This window comes from Crocodylus siamensis, chromosome 13, assembly GCF_052110815.1.
Source record: "Crocodylus siamensis isolate JL-2025a chromosome 13, ASM5211081v1, whole genome shotgun sequence".
Classification (NCBI taxonomy): domain Eukaryota; kingdom Metazoa; phylum Chordata; order Crocodylia; family Crocodylidae; genus Crocodylus; species Crocodylus siamensis.
The window spans coordinates 23,455,060-23,475,011 of NC_143407.1; the positions used below are offsets into that span (position 1 = coordinate 23,455,060).

The following is a 19,952-nucleotide window of genomic DNA, read 5'->3' on the forward strand; positions in this document are numbered from 1 at the left end:
GAGTTTTGTCCATGTAATTTTGCTTGGGATGTTCTCATCTATTTTTTAAATGAACCTGTTAAGCTCTTGGTTCCTGTTGCTGCTGACTGTGCTTCACCAGTTATTCACGGAGGCAGGTTAGTGCTAAATGTATTTGCCTTTTTATGTGAGAGGGTACAAGTATATTTGGGTGCTTCTATATGTGACCATTTACTGCACAGTAGCCAAAATTACTGAACAGTATTGACATGCACACCTGTACTGCACGGTAAATATGGCGACTTAGGCCAACTTGAGTGTAACTTTGATACCTGCATGATGCAGGTATAAGATTTATGCCTCATTAGTAGGGTTGTACTGATAGAGATTTTGGGGACTGATACAGAGCCAATTTTTAAGGAGGCATATTGGCCATGCATGGGAGGGTGGGGGGGGGCTATGACGAAATTTGGGGCGGCTGCAGCCTCCTGCTGTAGCCTCCCCCAAGCACCACTGCTACCTGCCCCAAACGCAGCACGGCCCAACCCCCTTCCCCCTCCCACGCACTGGGAAGAGCCTGCTGCAGACCCAGCCGGCAGCTGTAGCCCACTCTGTCCTGCCTCATGCAGATCCAAGGGACACGCCCTCCCTCCCACCCCCCAGTTGCCCCCAGCATGTGCATGGTGACAAAAGCCATCCCCACCCCTCCCTGCACCCCCCAGACAAACTGCAGCTCCGTCCTGCACCCTGCCTGCCCCGGCTGGGCAGCACCTGCCCATGCCCCAGACCCACTCCCTCCCTCAACATGGGGGCATTGATCTGCCCCCTGCCCATGCCCCTTCCTTCCCCTTCCACCACAACAGACTTACCAGCTGCACGCAGCTCTCCATGCTGCCAGGCTGTGCTCCTTGCTGTCTGCATGCTGCACTGTGGCTACAGGCATACATGGGCATTTGTCAGCCAAATTATCAGCCACATTGAGCTGATTTCTGATACAGCCAATTTTCTTTATATTGGTGCCGATTCAATATTGGACCAGTGCACCTCTACTGATTAGTTACTGCATGGTAACACATGTGAAGATGCCTTATTGCACAGTAGCACTGTATGTGTGGACTGACTTGGGACTAACTTTCAGTCCCAAGTCAGTCCACATACAGTGTTAATGTGCCTTAATGCCTGAACATGTAGACATCGACCTATTCCCACTTACTGCGCAGCAGACACAAGCTGATGTAAAGGGATGTACTTGGTAGCTGTGTTGGTCTGAGACAGACATACAAAAAACTAGAACTCTGGGTTCCAAAATTATACCTTTTATTAGACCAACCGGAAAATGGCAAGAAAATTGTCCTTTTCTGCAAGGTTTCAGGATCAAAGTCCCTTTGTCAGGCTCTGGGAAAAGTGTAGATGGTACAAGATGGTAAAAAGTAAATGCATTTTTATTTCTGTTTCTATCAATTATCTTGTATACTGCTGCCATATCTCCTTTTGGCTTCCTCTCTGAAAAGACTGGCAGTTTAATCCCTTCTTATGAAAGACTTTTCATATCTGTCATTTATATCCTCAGTCTGCTGCACCCCTAGATACCTTCTGTTGCAGTAGTGAAACTGATGCCCTCACCACACATTCAGTGACTATTCCTCTAGTTCTGAATACAGTGGAACTGCTCCTTAAGAGGTTGAGTTGATATCACTCTGTAAATGACAGCTTTGACATTTGGTTGAATTGTGCCTGTAAATCTGTACTTACAGTAGCCAGTAGTCCAGTGTGCTTGTAGAAGAGAAAATCACTTGATCTATGAAAATCAGTATCCTCAAACTATATAGTGACCTGACCTCTTTAACACTATTAGTGTGTATATATGGTTAAAGGCTGAGAAGAGTATGAAAAGATTGACATGTGTTTTCACAGATGTCTTATCACTCATTAGTGAGCTATAACTCCCAAATATTCCAGTGTACAATGTGTCTGCTTCCCAAATTGCTACTATATCACTGTTCTTGCCTCAAATAAAAATCTTTTTAGTTAGCTGTAGAATATGCCTACATATTGGCCAACAGAGTTGAATGTGTTCAATTTAATAGATCATTTTAAAGTTAAAATGACCAACTACTGAGGGCTGTCTCCTACATTGTTTAATTTGTAATAACATTTAATTATGTGGAAAAATGCTATAGCTTGTTGAATTCTTGCTCGCTGACTGATGCCTCTTTACTCTGAAATGCTACCTAATTATGAGCATGAAAACAGATGTCATTCAAATGTTGAATGACTTAATAACCTCTTGCACATCTGAGCTTCTCTCTTACTTTGGCAATGGGTTTTGTGCCAAGAAATCCTAACATTTGACATCTAGGATTTATATTGTTATTTAAGCATAAAATAACTTCAGCCTGCTGCCACCTAACTTCTGCCACTGTCTCTTATTGACAGTAACCTTGGATCACACAACGTGCCTGAATATCTGTACCACTCGCTTGCATGTTCCTTTATAGAGTTCAGTAGTCTTTGTGGCAAGTGATAACTTCATGTTCCCCAGGTGCAGAATGCAGGAAACAAGCTGGGTAGACGCTGCGATATGTGCTCAAATTACGAGAAGCAGTTGCAAGGTATCCAGATTCAGGAAGCTGAGACAAGAGACCAGGTGGGGCTTTTTCTTTGTCTGTAGTCAGATTTTGTAGCTGTAGAAACTACCAAGAATGTAACAATTAACCATCTGCACTTGTAATCATCTGGTTTGAGCTTTGAGAAGTTAACCTACTTCACATTCTGGGAAATTTGCTTCAATTTACTGCCGTAATCTGACTTGCTACTTCAGGCGTGTGAAATCATTTGCCTTCACTTATGCATATTTCTCAGATAGTTCCTACAATTACATGCTGTGTTGCTGGGGTTTATGTAGCCTTGCAACAAAAGACCTTACGACTGGCAAAAATTAAAAACAAGGTTGGGGGAAGGAGAAGATTATGGATTAAATAGCCTTCTGTACCTATTTGGTAGAAAAACTTTTAACGTGTTGAAATTCTAGTGACTTTCTTCAGAAAACAAAACAGTTGCTATTCTAATTTTTATGCTCTGCAAAGTATATAGGGTCACTGGACCTGTGTACTAAAGAAGAATAGGTCTTGAATTGTTACAGGCCATCTTTCTTCTCTTGTGAGTAATATGAAAGAAATAGGGATCTACTGCAGTCTGGTGTTCTGCATTCCATTATGGGCTTAATCAGTGATGCATGGTGTTTCTCAGAACAACAAAGGGACTTTTGTGACTCTTAATCCTAAACTCAGAATGTTTTTATAGTCTTGTTGAGGAAATAAATATGCTCTTTAAAAAGAAAGCTGCATCACTACTTTTGTTCAAACCATGTAGGTGAAAAAGCTGCAGGTGATGCTGAGGCAGGCTAATGACCAATTGGAGAAAACAATGAAAGATAAACAGGAGTTGGAGGATTACATGAAGCAAAGTGCTGAAGACTCTTCTAATCAGGTATGAACAAGTTCAGTTTAATAAAGAAAGAGATTCTTCCGAAGGAACATTATTTTTGTGTTTCCCAAGATAATTCAAGTTTTTAAAGATTTAGGAACCATGCAGACTCTCTACTCCAGGGGTTCTCAGACTGTGGGTCGTGACTCCCTGGGGGGTCATGAGCAATTTAAAAGGGGGCCACAAACTTCCCAGGAGGTACGTGCAGTGGCGCAGAGAAGCAATGCACTGTGGCAGCATAGAATGGTGGATGACAGCGGCGGTTGTCATGTGCAAGCTCCCCACTGCCACCATCCGCCACTCCAGGTCACGGTATCACGAAGTTTGAGAACCCCTGCTCTACCCTAGAGCTATTGAAGTGAAAAATTGCCCACAGGTTGTACTCTGTACTCCAGTGAACTGACATCCTGTCAAACTCCTTACACAAGCATCTGGAATATATTGATACTCTCATCTGTTACCCATTTTGGCTTGAAAGTTCCCTCTCTGAGCCCACTTAATTATGACTGGCTTCTTTCCAGTGCTTCTTGTTCTTGGAGCCTTCTGTTAGTTCTGTCTCTCTCCCCGTGGTAATTCAACATTCAGACCATTTCTTAAACAGAATGCCAAAAAGTCAGCTATCACTTTGACAGAACAAGCTTATTTTTCAAGTTGGCTTAATTTATCATCCATTTCTGAGTTCTTTGTTCAGTAAAGCCATTCTAATTGTAACAGAAACATCTTGGTGAACAAGCTTATTAAATGCTCTCTTCAAAAGGGGGTTTAAGACCCATTCCAGCTGGGGATATGGCTCTGTTTATGCTGTGTGCTGTAAGTATCTATGCACATCTGTTTTACAGTTACCTGGGATTATTTTTGTACCTCATTAGACTGCAACATTTTGATGCTAGATCAGATGTTCCTTTTCAAGTATTCTTGCAAAAAATCAATTCTAAATTTTAATGATTAGATTTGATGAGTAGTATTTCAGTCTCAGAAGTAATGAATCAAACATAGGAACATGACATTAATTGTACACTTAACTTTTTTGGGGGTAATCTCCTACATGCTGTTTTACCTTCCCAACATTTGACAGGCTGAGTGAAGGTGGAGACAAACATTTACTATGCATCTGAGTGGATCGGAATAGATTATGGTCAATCAAAGTACATGCCCTTTTTTTTCTGAGCCTTGAGAGCAGGAGCCTTTAGTGGGAAGCTTGCAATCTGAGAATATTTTATTTGTTTTATTTTTACAGTCCCTAGCACAAGGGGTCCTGATGTAGCATGGACCACTAGATGCTACCACAGATAAAGTAATAAAGGATAATTAATCCTGCAATGTACAGCCTTTTGAAAACACTTATGTATAGTAACATACTGCAAACCCATGAGCCATTTGATTTTTTTTTTGTGGTGTAATATTATAGAAACAGTGGGTGCATCTACACATGCAATTAGCACGTAACAACCTCTGGCACGGTTTGCACCAGAGTTTTACTCCCGGGCACAGCGTTTACATGTATGCCCAAGACCACAGCACATTGAGCCAGGTTGGAGGGGCCCCAGTTTGCAGGAAGCCTGGGTGTTGGCCTGCCAGCCCGGGGCTGCTCAGCCCCAGCTCAGCATCCTGTGGAGGAGCTGGCTGCATCATAAGGGTGCTACAGTGTAGGGCTAGCCAGCAGGCAGCCCCTGCACTGTAGTACCCTCATGCCTCAGCCACCTACTGTCATTGTCTACGTGTGGTTTTTTTTGTTTTGTTTTGTTTTGTATTTTTTTCGGCGCACGTAACTATTCTGCTATGGGATAGTACTTGTCCTGGACAGTACTATCTTACAGCAGAGTTAATTAGTTTATTGCACCCTAATACAGGTGCATGTGTAGCCAGTGACACTTTACCGTGGAGCTAATTAGTCTACTCCACAGTAAAACACGTGTAGATACACCCAATGGGCATATCCCCACAAACGGGAATGTGAGTTTCCCTTGTGCTGCTGCTGCTTGTCCCTGGTGAATGCTCGTGCCATGCACACTCTGGCACGTGCCAGGTTACCCAAGGTGTGGTAATGGAGGTTGGGGCCATCAGCTATGCTGCCCCAGTAGCCTTACCTGGGGCTCTGGGGGCTGCAGCCATGGCGCTTCTGCAGCAGGGAGCCTGGCCAGCCTCCAGAGTGTGGCTACAGCTGGCCAGACTCCAGTTTTGACAGGCACATGCTGCTGCCACATACGCCATCCAACTGTTTTTGGCAAAGTAGCAACACAGGGAATACCTGCATGTGCAGTGTGTGGCACCACAGACAGGTCTGCTGAACCACATACCACACATCTGTGCTCGTCTGGCCGTGCCCAGTGAGCATAGTAGGCAATTTCAGAAGAAATTTTCTGGATTAGTAATTAAATATATTTAAAAACTCTTTTTGCAGTATTTCCACTGAACTTGTTCTTTTCATTGTTTTATTTTTTTTTCTTTAGCTCTTTGGTTTCTTTTGTCTTTTCTGCCAAAGTCTGAAATGTCTGTATTTGAGGTGACCAGAATTGGCTGCTGTTTCATTGTTAGTTTTCAATAAAAGATTAATATATAAATAGTCTCGTTAATTTTAACTGATTAGATTGAATTATAGTCTGACTTATGGTGAAAGCATGATTTACTTGCCAATACACCAAAAAAAGTTGTTTTCAATAAATACAAAGCTGCAATGTATAAAGTATATGTGAGGTATGAGAGAAGGGGAATGCCTCAGTGCTTTTAAAAACTGTTTTAATTTGCTTTAACTATTAACTGTATCCTTATGTGTTTGATCTGTTTTGTTTTTTTCCCCCCTCCCCCTGAAGATCTCTTCACTTCTTGTTAGATGTCAGGAGTCTGAGACGTTACTCAGTGAATTACATCAGGCATTTTCCCATGCAAAGAGAAGCGTTCAGGAGCAAATGGTAAAGAAACTTTAATCTTAAATTTCACTTCAAAAGTGCTGCATGATGCATTGTGGACTTTATTAAGTGACCACTGTTTTGTCTGTTTCTTGCTGTTTAGCACAGTCGGCTAAGACAAGATAACCATGGTTTTTACATGTAGATATATTTAATTAAAAAAGAGGTATGAAGCCTATAGTTTTTACAAGCCATTCCAGGTTCTGTGCTGCCATACTCTGTGTACTTGTCACCATGTAGCAGGGAGAGCCTGCTTGTAGGTGTCATTCTTCCCCAGTCTGCCATTTTTTCCCTCTCCACCTTTCTAGCAAGCCATTTTAACTGATGCACTTTTGCCAGAAGTTCTGGATCCGGGGTTCCTGTTCTGTTACTCTCTCCAAACTGCTGGAGCTAGGGACTGACCTCTTTTCCATATACATGGTATGCTGGGGAACGGACCTGTTGCACTCAACAGTTATAAGGAGGACAAGTCCATGACCTGCAGCAGCATGATGGAACTTGTTTTCAGAAAAAAAAGATTATTTTTTTTTACTGAAGCTACCATAAATAGTAAAATGCATGCAATGAGCAACAGAATACGCACACAAAACTATGTTAAAAGAACATTGTTAAGATTGCAAAGTCAAGCATTAGAGAGATTAAGGACTCTCAGAAATAAGGTTGCCTTTGCCACCTCAGTATAATAGTCATTAACTATGTGAGTCTGTATTCTTTGCCCACCCCTTCCCCCTCTGTACCCTACACTTCATGCAGGTGCTTACTGAGCAGTAGCAGTTTAGTGTGTTGTCATATTTACCAGGTACTATTCTGACTCAGCTCCAGAAACGGAATTAATTTTCTCCTGGGCTTTTGTGGTATTAATTACTGTAGTTTCACAGTAGTTTACCAGTGTTAATGAGTATATTTTTACAATGCCCATAGGCAACAAGGAAATGAATGAGGAACTGAGGCAGTGAGATCAAGGTCAAATGGGTCAACATACTTCAGGTGCTGGATGTGAGATACTTAGTGACTGATATTTCCCCTCTCCTAGAGATGAGACATAATATAGAACAGGAGTCAGCAATGTTTTTGGGCAAAGCGCCAAAAACACCCACAACCTCAACTTGTAAAATATTGGTGTGCCAAGGGCATGGACAGTGGGGGAGCTGCAAGGGGCTCAATCCTTGTTGTGGACAGTGGGGGAGCTGCAAGGGGCTCAATCCTTGTTGTGGCAGCGCAGCCCCAGCCCTTTCCCCAACATCTGCCCCAAGGCACATGAGCCGAGCAAAATGCTTTTTTGCATGCCATGCTCTGGCACCACCTGTACCAAGGGTTACCTACTACTAACTAAGGGTTAAGAATTAGTTAACATTCACAGTTCCCCGTGACTTCAGTTTTAATTGACTGCTTGGCACTTCTCCAAATTTGACTTCATGCTATCCAACCTGGCACTCAGCAAACAAGGAATATATAAATTAATGACCACTGATGAAACAGTGGGTTTAAATGACTTGACTAAAATCATATAGAACATCAGTGGCAGAAAGTAGGATAAAATCTAGTTCCTTGGGAAAGCTTTCTGCAACTTTAGCCAAGAGTCCATCCTCTCCTGCCACCTTCCAGCCTTTTAAATAAATAAAGCCAGAGTTTTACAGATAAGTTTCCTTCCCATTACAGCTCTAACTCATCCTCACCGCAGGTTCATCCTGTGACCTGAATGAGATGGGGTCCTTTGGAAAAAATTATTTATGTGATAAAACATTCTATTGTAATGTGGCCTATATGTGCATATGCACTGAATTTGCACAGGAAACTTTAATTCTGGCATTTCCTATCTTGCAGGTTTGACTTGGCACTGTTAATAATATCTTAATATAGTGTTTTTGTGTGTAACTTCGTAGGTTTTTAAAAAGCAAACTGAAAAACAGTCCCATCGTGCGACATCCTGTCAGCAGCCACATGGTTTTATCAGCTTGGTGTTAAACCTTTTGGATCCACCACACAGACCTCTGCCACTTGAGCAAATAGAGTAACTGATACAAGTATAGATTTCTCACCCTCTACATGGACCATCAGTAGATGGGGGCTAACTTGCTTTGTCAGTGGGTTTCACAGGTATCTGCTGTCAGCAGCAGAGTGGTGAGACTGAAATCTTGGGTTTTATTTCAGGCCCTAGTGGACATATTCTTCTGCCTCTCCTTATCACCCCCATACTTGGCACCCTTTTGCTTTGTGTCTGTTCCCTTATACCCCTGGCTTCTCTTCTCAGTACTATTTGCCTCACCAGGACAGTCCCAGTCTTTACTACACAGGTTTCTCATACCAGATCCAGTCTCTTTTACCCAGTCAGTTCCTGCCCTGACCTTTTTTTCCTAGCTTTTCATCCAGTCTCTCTGTTGCCCTCTGGCTTCAGTTGCCATACTCCTACTATTTCATTCCTACTGGCTATGTCTGTCCCCAGGTTCTTGATCCAGTCTGCTTCCCCAACCCTTCTCTGGCATGGTAAGTAGACTAGAGTAGAAGCCAATTGCAGTTCTTTGTTTGAATTGGGTCGCTTCTTCCAGACTCCTTGCACATCAACAGTATAAGCACTGAGAGCATAAGAGAGACTGGCTGCCAGTTCTCAGATTCAGTACCTGGACCCAGCATAGCCTGCAGCAACCCAGAGCTGCAGTTTCAAGGGAAGTCCTTCTCAGCCCTGCACTGGAGTGTGCGTAGCAGAGGTGGAGTATGGTGATCTTAACTCCTGGCAGTCTAGCAAGTCTGTTCCAAGGCTCTGCAAACAATAGTTTTCAAAGGCTTAAAACTTGGCTGAGTTTGGATAGATTTTCAAGAAGGCAAAAGTATCAGTGAACCAGAGGACACCGCGCCCCCCCCCCCCCCGCGCCAAATGTCTAGGTCCTGTGGCAAAAAACCTGGGCATGAGAGCTTTTGAGAGAAAAGGTCACGCGCAATGCATCTTCCTGGTAACCTCAGTCTTGGAAATAGCTTGATGATTTCAGCTGAAATTGTTACTAAAAGTGTGAGCCTGGGACCAGTGTGACATGGAAAATTTTAGCCCAGATGGCTTAAGTAAGGGGCATCAAACTTATCTGGCCCTATGAGACAGGTGAGGGGCACGGGGTCAGTCTGCAGGACAGATTGAGCCTACAGCCTGGGGTAGGCATGCCAAGTAGGCCATAAATCCAAGGTCAATCAGGCCTGGGTGCCGAATTCAGTGTGCACTGTAGGCCAGCCCCTCATGTTGCCTCTAACATGTGCCTGGACCAGCCCGGAGCCTTTTTGGCACATACGTACAGCACACAGGATCAAAGCCAGTGCATGTGCTGCCTGCAGCCCATGAGGCCAGTCTGAGAGTGTCAGGCAGCACTGTGGGCAGGATCGTAGTGTTCTGTAGGCTGTCTTTGACATCCCCTGGTTTAAGTCTTGGGATCCACTTAAACAAGGTCTTATTGATCTTATTAGACTCTGCTGACAGTTCCACTTACAATTTGAAAAAACTGAATTGAGTCTCTTTTATGCATTTGTATATAGACACATGCAATTTATCAGTTAGTCAAGAAAATTGGCAGATACATGGTTGTGATGTAGTTATAGCCTACTGTCTTGCTTATTATTGTGCTCTTGAGTTTGATTTTTTTTTTTTACTTCTGCTTTTTACTAATACTGAAATTACTAAAGCTAAACAGAGGGAGATGATTCATATTGCCACCTTTTTGCCGTTTTTTCTCAAAAAATGTAATTTGTCCTGCCTTTCTAAAGCACTGGAAGCACAATGATCAATTGGATACGAATAGACCCAAGCACAATTTTTAGGTCATAATTTTGTGCTCTTCTCTTTACATTGAAGGCTGTCCTGACACAGTCAAGGGAGGAGGTCTCGGAGGAGTTGGTGAGATTACAGAAAGATAATGAAAGCCTTCAAGGAAAGCATAGCTTGCATGAGTCTTTACAGAATGCAGAAGACTTTATTCTGCCAGAATCCATGGAGGTAATGATTTTAAAATTGTTAGAAGACTATACAGGAAAAAAAAAATGAAATAAATGTGTGTGTGGTACCTAAAATCTCAGTAAAGTTGTAGAACCTGTTGTAGCCTAAATTTTAAAACCTTTGCCCCTGCAGACTGTTGTTCAGATATATATATAATGCCACTTGTGAATGTAAACTAAGCATAGGAGTGATTGAAGGTTAAGAATGAGCTATAATCCTCAGCATTGAGGAGTAGTAGATCTCAGTTGTCACTAGATATCCCTTCCTCATACTCAAGGGTGTCAGAGTAACAGTAGGCAGATACAAAGAGAAGATGAAGGTTTTTGCAAACATTTTATTTGCTTTTCAGACAAATAGTTTGCTGAATCATTAAAAAAATTAGGAGTCAATTGAGAAGCTGAGGCAGAATACAGATAAGTTATGGAGATAAAACAAGTTACCATCTCTGTCTTTTGCCTGAGTGTGTATCTTTGCATATAGGAAAATATTGTTGTTAAATAACTTCTCATTAATCTTTCATTTAGGAACTCCGTAAGTTGCTATTAAAATACCGTGAGGACATCATTAGTGTACGGACTGCAGCAGATCACCTTGAAGAAAGACTTAAGGCAGAAATCTTATTCTTAAAACAACAGATTCGAGCTGAACAGTGTTTGAAGGAAACTGTAGAAGAAACTTTACAGGCGGAAATAGAGAATTGCAAAGAGGAAATAGGTGAGAGAGGAAAAAGTACTCCCAAAAGAGGATTGCTGTTGGAAAATGGAAGGCACTTTAGGATTTTGGTTTTAGGGGTAACAAGTACAAGGTATCCACATTTTCTTCATAAGATGTTAATACAGCATGCCCACTTGACATGCTTATAGAGAACGCACAAAAGTGTGCATCTGAGTATGCCCTTCAATTGACAACGTGGCTGTGTGTTGTAAGATTTTTCTTATAAATATGGCTGTAGTAGCTTCTGGTATAGCATAGACCTGATACTTAAGGTCAGTTAAAGGTAAAAGTAGTAAACAGGAACTGGGTGGTTCCTCTTTTTTTCTTGCATTGAGGTATGTTTCTTAGTTTAGTGTAGTTGTTTTACTTAAATATATATAGAAATCTGTGGTGATACCACTTTCGTGTGTTATGTGGGAGTCCACAGGGGTTCTTTTCAGTCTTGGTAATACATAAATGTGAATTTAAGGCATGAATTTGTTGAACTAGGTCACCCATTAGTTTGTTGCCAGGAAAACTACCAGGGTCATTTAGTGGGAGAGAGAGCAGTATCTCATTTAGACTTCAGCAATACAGCTTTTACTTGCTTTAGCTCCTGAGGGTCATCACACTTGTGAAGGGGAATGAGAATCCTGCAGACAGGTGAATAGCAAACAAGGAGATGATAAAAAGAATAGAAGCTGCTTTGTATAGGTTTGTCTAAATGACTAGAACAGAAGTGCCTTATAGGAATTAAACACAGGTGCAGTTGTTGATTTTGTGTGTTACTACAGGTTTGTATCTCAAAGATTTTGCAGTAGGAGATAAAATGCAAACAAGAAAAAAAGCAAAACAGAATTCTGCTTTCTGTCCTGAGATTACTTTCGCTAATTCTTTTATGTTTTCTGCCTGTAGTTTTACAAACAAAGAGAGAAACTTTAAGTCTCCCTTCAAAGTAGCGCTCATAAAAATGAAATAAGTTGTTTATCCTCCCATATCTTTGAAAAGTAAAAGGGGAAAATTATAGGAAAATGGGAGATGAGATAAAGTAATAGTTTTGCACATTGCTCAAGTTCACTGAGACTGCGGACAGCTGGGTACTCGAGTGGAAGTAGGACATGCTGCAGGGTGGGCGCAGGGGGTAACTTAGGCTGCCCAGTCCTGCTCTTGGAAGAGTAGCTGATTTGCCTCGGATCTTCCAGCTGTCAGCAAGGTAAATGTAACAATCGGTGCTGAAAGTGCTGTGCACTGACAGGGCTAGCTCGAGTAGATTTGGGTGTACTTCATTTTTGTCACAACATTGTTACTTATGCTTTCAGATCTGTCCAGGAGTCTGCATTAATAAAAAGCTTCAGCCAGGACATGTAGATAGGAGGAAAAAGAGGCTGTAGTAAACCAACATTATAAAACAGAGCCCTAAGGCTTCTGAAGAAGGACACATTTTTTTAAAATCACAGTAGATTAACTTTATAATACTAATGATCTTTTAATAATAGTGGTTCATGTCCCGAGCGAGTGATATTTAAACATTCAAATGAAGGGAGATGTTTCTTCCTGAACATGTAACTGTTTCAGATGGAATACTGACAGGCTTAGTATAACAACATGGATAAAATGGAACAGGCTGAGGGGAAGAAGTTCACCCCATGGCTGCTGAGTAGGAATAGCGATAATGGCAATTTTGATACCTGCCTTAAGAGACTATTTACCTACTGAAGAGACGGCCAGGGTTATTTGTTGAAAAAGAAGAGCTTCATAATAGGCAGAATGGTAATGTGCTCAGTGAACAGTCAGATTGGGGCCTATATGTGTATGGGTTTGTCGGCACACTTGCTAGGATACAATATTTTTAGATTTTTTTTTTTTTGTTAAACCATTGATAGATAACAACTGGGTCTTAAAACCTGAAGAAGCCAGTGCAGTGACGAAGCTTGTTTTGCTTTGTTTTACAGCTTCCGTTTTTAGTCTGCGAGCTGAACTGGACAGAATGAAAGTGGAAAAGGATCAGGTGAGGAGTCAATGTGATCAATTTGTAAGAGTTTTACAAACTTAAATATAGGAATTTTAACTTTCTGTGTAATGTGCAGGAAAGAGAATCTTGAGGAGTCTGATAACTGGGTAACAAGTTCTCCTTGGCTCTGAACTGGTATGAGCATCTGTCTCCTTCATATCAGAAAAGATAAACTTGTTTTTTCTTGTTGCCTTTGAGCTGTCACTAGCAACATTTTTATGCATGTATGTAGAAGGACTCTGTACAAGGAGACTAACTGGTTGGCCTAATGTAAGGAAGTACACAAGCAGTTATAAACCTAACTGGATAACTTTAAAGTTGTTAACTACTCTGTTCCTTTGTATCAGTTTGATAAAAGCCTTACTGCAAGTTGTGAGCTTACATACTTCTGTCTTGTAAAGACCAGCATGGTTTTAAAAGAAGGTATTTGAAGTTTGGAAGGGCAAATTATAATGCTGGGAACAGTATAAGGTTTTGACACCTTAGTAGTTGACCCTTTTCCCTAAAATATTTATTCTTTCTCTACTAATGTTTAAGCTAAACACTGTTAGGCACCACCTTTCCTTCCAGCTTCAGGGAAGAAAAGTATAAGTGACATGGTTTAATGTTGGTGTTTCTGCACATTTATAAAGGCTAAAGGCATTTATACCAATTGCTTCATGGTAGTGTGTTGAATGCATGTCAGTTGTGAAAAACGAACTGATGAAAAACCCTGTTGTCCTCTTTGATTTTACAGTTGGAGAACACCTTGCAGGAGAAAACACAGCAGCTGGAGAGTCTTCAGGAAATGAACAAAACTTGGGAAGAGCATCTGAAGAAGGAAACTGCTGCAAAGGTAGAATCTATGTTGTGTGTGTATTAAGGTAACCAGATTTTCAAAGGCAAGCTGTCTTGTGCATGTTAGTCTTGGAAGATCAGTGTGGCAGTCAAACAAGGTAGTCCTCACAGGGACAACACAAGGAGAAGTCTCTGAAAGTCAAAAGGTGTCCTGGCAATGCAGTAGTCTGCCTAGCACAGTTATTGAAAGCCCCATTCCAAGTTGCTTTAAAATTGTATTTGGGAAAGCAGTAGGGAATAGTAATCTAAACTATAGTGACTTAAAACAGTAAGGCTACCATCTCTTCTGATAGACTTCAGTACAGAGTATCTTAATATACAAACAGCTCTAATTTAATCAAATCCTCAGTTTGAGCCCCTGAGACTTCAGATAATTGAGATTCTCCTGTTCATAGATGGCAAAACCAAGGCCCAGGGAGGGGATCCTCTTTCATGCAGTGCCTGTGTGGTACTACCCAGGTTTTCTACTTCTCAGCTCATACTTTATTTGGGAGTCTGTACATGTTCCACTTCTCTGTGAATACACATCAGGAACTAATTTTTTTCTAGGCTAACCTTGAGCAGCTGATGTTTGAAGAGAAGAATAAAGCTCAGCGGTTGCAGACTGAATTGGATGTCAGTGAGCAAGTACAGAGAGACTTTGTAAAGCTTTCTCAGACCCTTCAGGTAAGGGAGATAAAATCAGTCCATTTCCAAGTATTATATTTGCTAATGCCTGTATATGTTCTGCTACCTCTGTAGCAGGAAGCCTGTGCAGCATAAGAGCTGGGGCTATAAACTCATTGATAGGTGTTTTTATGAATAATAAAGCATTACTAGTATAAACCAGGAATATTCCACCTGTTTTAGAACCAGATTAAGCTCTTACTTAGAACCCTATAGTGTCCTTCTCAATAAGTTCCTTCAGTATGTGACTTTGAGTCTTAGTGATACAGTGTAATTCAGAAGGGGGGATGTGAAGGCAGACTTGCACCGTTTGCTCTAAATCCATGGGATGGCTCCTTTAGTTGGTGAGTTTGCTGCTTTTAAGCTACAGTTGTAGTGCAGGATAGTCTTATCCTTACTGCCAAGTCCTTTGATCCTAAGAAGATATCATGAGACAGCAGAAGGAAGGAATTTCAATATCCAGGGATTTTAGGTTACTACATTATGCAGCTGAGTGCGGTTCAAAGCCCTTTTTGAGGTACATCTGAAGTTTGGCCATACAGTCCATTAAAGTTATTTAAAATTCAGACTTTGAAAACATGAAGCAAGTTTTCTACTTTAACTAGTAGACAGTCTCAAGAATCTCAGCTTGTTTGCAGATGGTCCATGTGGGTGAGCAGAGAAGGCTGTCAGCGCTTTCTTCTGCTGCTGTAGTGGTAGGTAGCACAGGCATAAGACAGTTAAATTACCATTTTCACTGCAATCATTGCTTGTCATCTTTTCCAAAGGCAGGTTTGGATCAGTTGTTGAAAAATACCCGTAGTGGAAAAAATTGCCCAGCACTTGGAAGATGAGATGCTCTTTCCAAAAATGCATGTAGCTCAATAAAGACCTAGTGACAAGAAATTGGTGTTACTGTCACACACTGCTGTCTTTTTTTTTTTTTTTCCAGACCCAAGCTTTGTTTGTATGAGTAATTGTTAGTCATATCTGATCTCTTCTTGTGACTGGACAGTGACATTTCAGCCCCATAGCCATTTGCTTTGTCAAGAGGAGTGTGCAAACTAGGAAGGGCTATTTCCTTTCTTCCACGCCAGTGGCAGCTCTGGGTGGGCATCATCTGTGCATGATGGAAAGGAATAGCTGGGGTAGAACCAAGCTCTATTGCTCTGTGGTTCCAGACGCACCGTATTGGACATATTGTATTTGTTGTTTTCTTAGGTGCAGTTGGAACGGATCCGGCAGGCAGATTCCTTGGAGAGAATCCGGGCAATCCTGAATGACACAAAACTGACAGACATTAATCAGCTTCCTGAAACATGACACCCTGAGGGGCAGGGCTCCGAGGCTGCGTCTGGGGTTTTTAACTCATCTTTATAGCAACATTAATTATTATTTAACTCTAACTGAAAGAGCAGAAGACAACAGAGGGGAGCAATGACTGAGTTGTTTCTCGAGGGGAAAAGGTTTTGTACAGGGCAGGAAGAGAGCACCAGGGAGATTGCAGGCTAGAAGAGAACTCTCTAATGGGAACACTAATGGGTGCAGTGTTTGTGTTCCACTGTAAGTGGGATCAGTCCTCACATCCTGAAAAACTTTTCCCTTTTGGCCAACTTCTCTAACCTAATATAGATTTCTGGAACCTATTCCCCTCTCCCAAAATACTGTGATCAGAATAGCTGCTGGAAACCATAATGTCCCTCAAAACTCCTTGAAGAGCAGAGTGGTTGACAATTTTCTGTTTGAATAGTCAGTAACAGTATTCCGCTAGCAGAGAGAATGAAGTGTAGTATGCTGTATGAATATTTTATATTAAAATATGAATTTATTAGCAGGACACTGGATATTGATTTTCTTTCCAAACTCAGTGCTTTTTTTTCGGTTTTTGGGGTTTTTTTTTTACCATTGCCCCTGTGCTGAAGAATTTGAAAACTGTTGAAATGTGATGGCTATGAGTGAGCTGCATATCTCATGAGCAGGTAAAAAGCTAATCCAAAAAAATGAATGGACCTGTAATGAATGATGAGACATTCAGTTCCTTTGAATTCCACATTAAATTCTGGGGTTCAAGAAAAGCACAACAGCTGCACTATTTGGTACCTCTTTGTACAGAGTTAAGTCAGCAGATGCTTTCTTAACTCCAAACCTGAAAAATTTTACTAGTCCCTTGTAAGTGGTAAGATTAGTAGCAAAATTTCTGTGCACTGTCAGTGCAGTGCATGGGCTTTACACAACTCTTCTCCACTGCAGTGCACAGCACCATGCATGAACTACTAGCTTTTACCCAACTTTGTAAAAAGGGCAGAAGATTGTGCTTTAAAATAGCCTGATTTCCCTGCCCTCCCTTTCCCCCCATGCAAGTTAGGTGAACACGAAACACCAGTTATGTTCTGTATCAGACTACAAATGCAGCGTGAGCTGTATTGTGTAGCTTCAGGTTTCAAAAGTCCAGTGCATCTGTTATCAGTGTGGCAGCCTGGTATTGCTTAAAGCAAAGGAAGTACCCCTAAACTACACTGTTACTTGTTTCTGTAATTATACATTCAAGTAACGCTATGCAACACAACAGCAGACAGCAGAAGGATGACCATGTTGCGAGTCTCCAAGTGTTGGCATGGGTTTCTTGTTACCCAGATGTATGGTATTTAACATGAACATTCCTGTAGTTACTGGAATTCTATGCACTAAGGTCAGCTGGCTGTGGTTTAGGTACCATCCTTTGCTGATTACAAGCAGTGTTGCAGACTGAATATCTGAACGTGGCCCCTGATTAGAACCGAATTTCCTACCTAATGGAAGGGGGGGTTAAATGGATTGATCACTAGTTCTGTTTTTGTAGTGTAAAGGTTAGTGGGGGTAATGCATTTTGCTTTAACCTGTTGCTTCTCTTTTATAATCTTCAGAGCAGCAAAATTTACAAGGTAAAGGGAAAGCTAGAGAGAGAAAATACCCTCAGTTGCTGTGCATGCAATTACTATTTTGGTCTGGCCTTTTAAACACCCCCACCCAAAGCCAGAGCCACTCTGCTAAACTAAAACAAGGACTGATTGGTTTTGAAAAGGGGACTGCCTTAAAGAACCCCAGATGAAGCACACGTGGCTAATGCTTTGCCTGTGTTATTAACTTATTTCCCCTACCATTCCACATCCCCTGACCCAGTTCAGGAATAAGCCAATCTGACAGACAGTGAGAGTGTTGCCTGTCATGTTTTGGCAGTGTGCTTAAAAATGAAATCTAACATCTCAAGTAAGTAGCCAGAATTCCTTGCTGATTGTGGCCTGACAGGAGCTGCTGCCCGCTGCTAACTTTTTGACACCAAATCTTATTTATTAGCACCCATAGCTTCCTAAAACGTACATGCACTGTTGTGTGCATGTGCACTTGAACTGCTGGGCCTTTATTAGCAGTAAAGGCAAGAGATTGTTCCCCGTTCTCCTAAACTAACTCCAACATCTTTCTTGTACCTAACTTCTGCATTGGAGTATTAAGGAAGCCTGCTGCTTTACAAGACCTGGTCTAAACTACTTTCAACATAGCTCTGCAGCAAATTGAACACTTTATTTGAAGAAACACACTCAATAATAACCTGATGCAAGAAACTGAGAGTTACGGTTGCTAGAGTTCCTTCCACTGTTTGGATAAAGCAAGGAAAGCAGCTTTTAGTCATGGAACACGCTTCAAACCACTGCCACTTTCCTTTCTCAACCTCCCCTACCTCCTTTTCTGAGCCATATCTTCTCCCTCCATACTTACTCTTGAACAGCCACCATTCAGCCGTATCTCATGACCAAGTATTGTTTATACTGCTTTGATCAATAGGGAGTGATGTGGCTTTCATGCAGTATATTTTATGTAGCTGTGCATTGGTGTGTTGTTGGATTGCAGCTGCAAGATGTTTTCCTATAGCCTAGAAGTGGTATGTGGGTGATCTGTTAGTGATCATTCAAAGCTTTGGTAGCAACTGATGTTGAGATGACAGAAAGAACATGTGCATGAGTATGCATGTTGGTGTATTACATTTTATGACCTGAGAGGCTGCATTATGGTTTTGATTTTCAGGTGAGCATGGAGGGAAGGCATTGAAAGGGGAACGTAGCACAAAGGGTGGTGAATGATGGATGTACTTCCTTGCTTTGATTCTTTTAGTGAGTTCAGTGCAGCAGCCTCCAGCTTTAACTTATCACATGGGATAGCTATGACTAATGTATTCCCCATTCTTACCTTTTTTATTTCAAAAGGCTTTCCCATTCCCTAGTTTGACCAATCTCCTACATTCAGCTTTTAAAAGCAGAATGTAGCACTTGCACCAGCAGGCTGTTCAGCTAACAATACCAATTCCAGTTTATTTCACTGTGTGAGAAGCATGGCTAAAGTGGCTCTGAAAGCATGACCGTTGCAAGAGTTCTTGAAGACCTGACTCGGCTCAGGGTGCTGGCTTGGCAAAAGGAAAGTAGTGACTGACAGCACTTCTGGGCATTAACCTTGGAGAAGGCTGGGTTGGCAAACTAATAAGCCCCTATATCTGAAGGGTATAGAAGCCCCTATAGAAATGAGGAACATAAGGCACAGCTTTGAGAGGGGTAGCTAGTTTGTTCTGCAGCAAAGTTGCACAGAGAAGCCTTCTGGAGACTGAATTCAAAGGACTCCTGTCCCTATAAAACACACATATCCACCTCAGGCATGTAAGGGGGTGCTGCTCATTTTGTAATTGGGCGTGTAGGAGAGAAACTGCCCTTAGCTAGTTTGAGAAACTTTTAGGCTTGATATGGGGAGAGTGATTATTATATGTACCATCAGTTTCTGATCTCTTTCTTTTATTAGCTTTAACATGTCATATCGCCACCTACGATGCAAAAACATACTTACTGGTTTAGAAAACTGGGACTTTGGTCTGTGCAGACTATAAGAGAGGAAAAAAAAATCAAGTTTTGTAAGTGTTCCCTCTACTTGTATAGTCTTAATCTGTACAAAAGTGTTCTTTGCAGCGTGTCTGGTAACCTTGTTACCTAGCAGTGAATTGCAGCCCTCCTATCCTTACGGCTTTATTTTGGCACTTCATATTGTGCCATTGTCCTAGTAGTGCAGTACTACTTTTCAAAACTTAGCTTGACCAGATCATTGTTTTAGGGGAGGGGGAAGAAATCGCCCACATTTGCAGTCCCATACAATTGGCTTTTGAAGTTTAAGTCAGCCTGCGCCATATCTTGGCAAACTGAGTGTTTGGAAGCTATTACTGCATTCCAGCGCCCCACGCCGTTGGTGTCCTGCGCGATTGTGGATGTAGAATTCTGCTGTCTCCAGAATTCCAATGTAACCATTTTGTTGACTGTATTTGAAGGTGTGTCCTTATGAAGAAAGTGTTCAAAATTAAAAGAAAAAAAAGCTGCCGAAGTGTGTGAGCTCTGCTGGTTTTTCTGCTCCGCTTCCTGCCAAGCTCTGGGAA

General features: G+C 41.7%; 1 protein-coding gene across 1 annotated transcript in view; it reads left to right on the forward strand.

The window, feature by feature from the left end:
* RABEP1 (rabaptin, RAB GTPase binding effector protein 1) overlaps window positions 1-19,896 on the forward strand; it is a 95,194-nt gene extending 75,298 nt beyond the window's left edge. The window contains exons 10-18 of the mRNA XM_090025397.1: window positions 2,501-2,605; window positions 3,331-3,447; window positions 6,255-6,353; window positions 10,183-10,323; window positions 10,848-11,037; window positions 12,969-13,024; window positions 13,764-13,862; window positions 14,414-14,530; window positions 15,731-19,896. Of these exons, the coding sequence (XP_089881523.1) occupies window positions 2,501-2,605; window positions 3,331-3,447; window positions 6,255-6,353; window positions 10,183-10,323; window positions 10,848-11,037; window positions 12,969-13,024; window positions 13,764-13,862; window positions 14,414-14,530; window positions 15,731-15,832 (1,026 nt within the window). The 3' untranslated portion in view covers window positions 15,833-19,896. The remainder of the gene's footprint in view (window positions 1-2,500; window positions 2,606-3,330; window positions 3,448-6,254; window positions 6,354-10,182; window positions 10,324-10,847; window positions 11,038-12,968; window positions 13,025-13,763; window positions 13,863-14,413; window positions 14,531-15,730) is intronic.
* The last annotated feature ends 56 nt before the right edge of the window (window positions 19,897-19,952 follow it).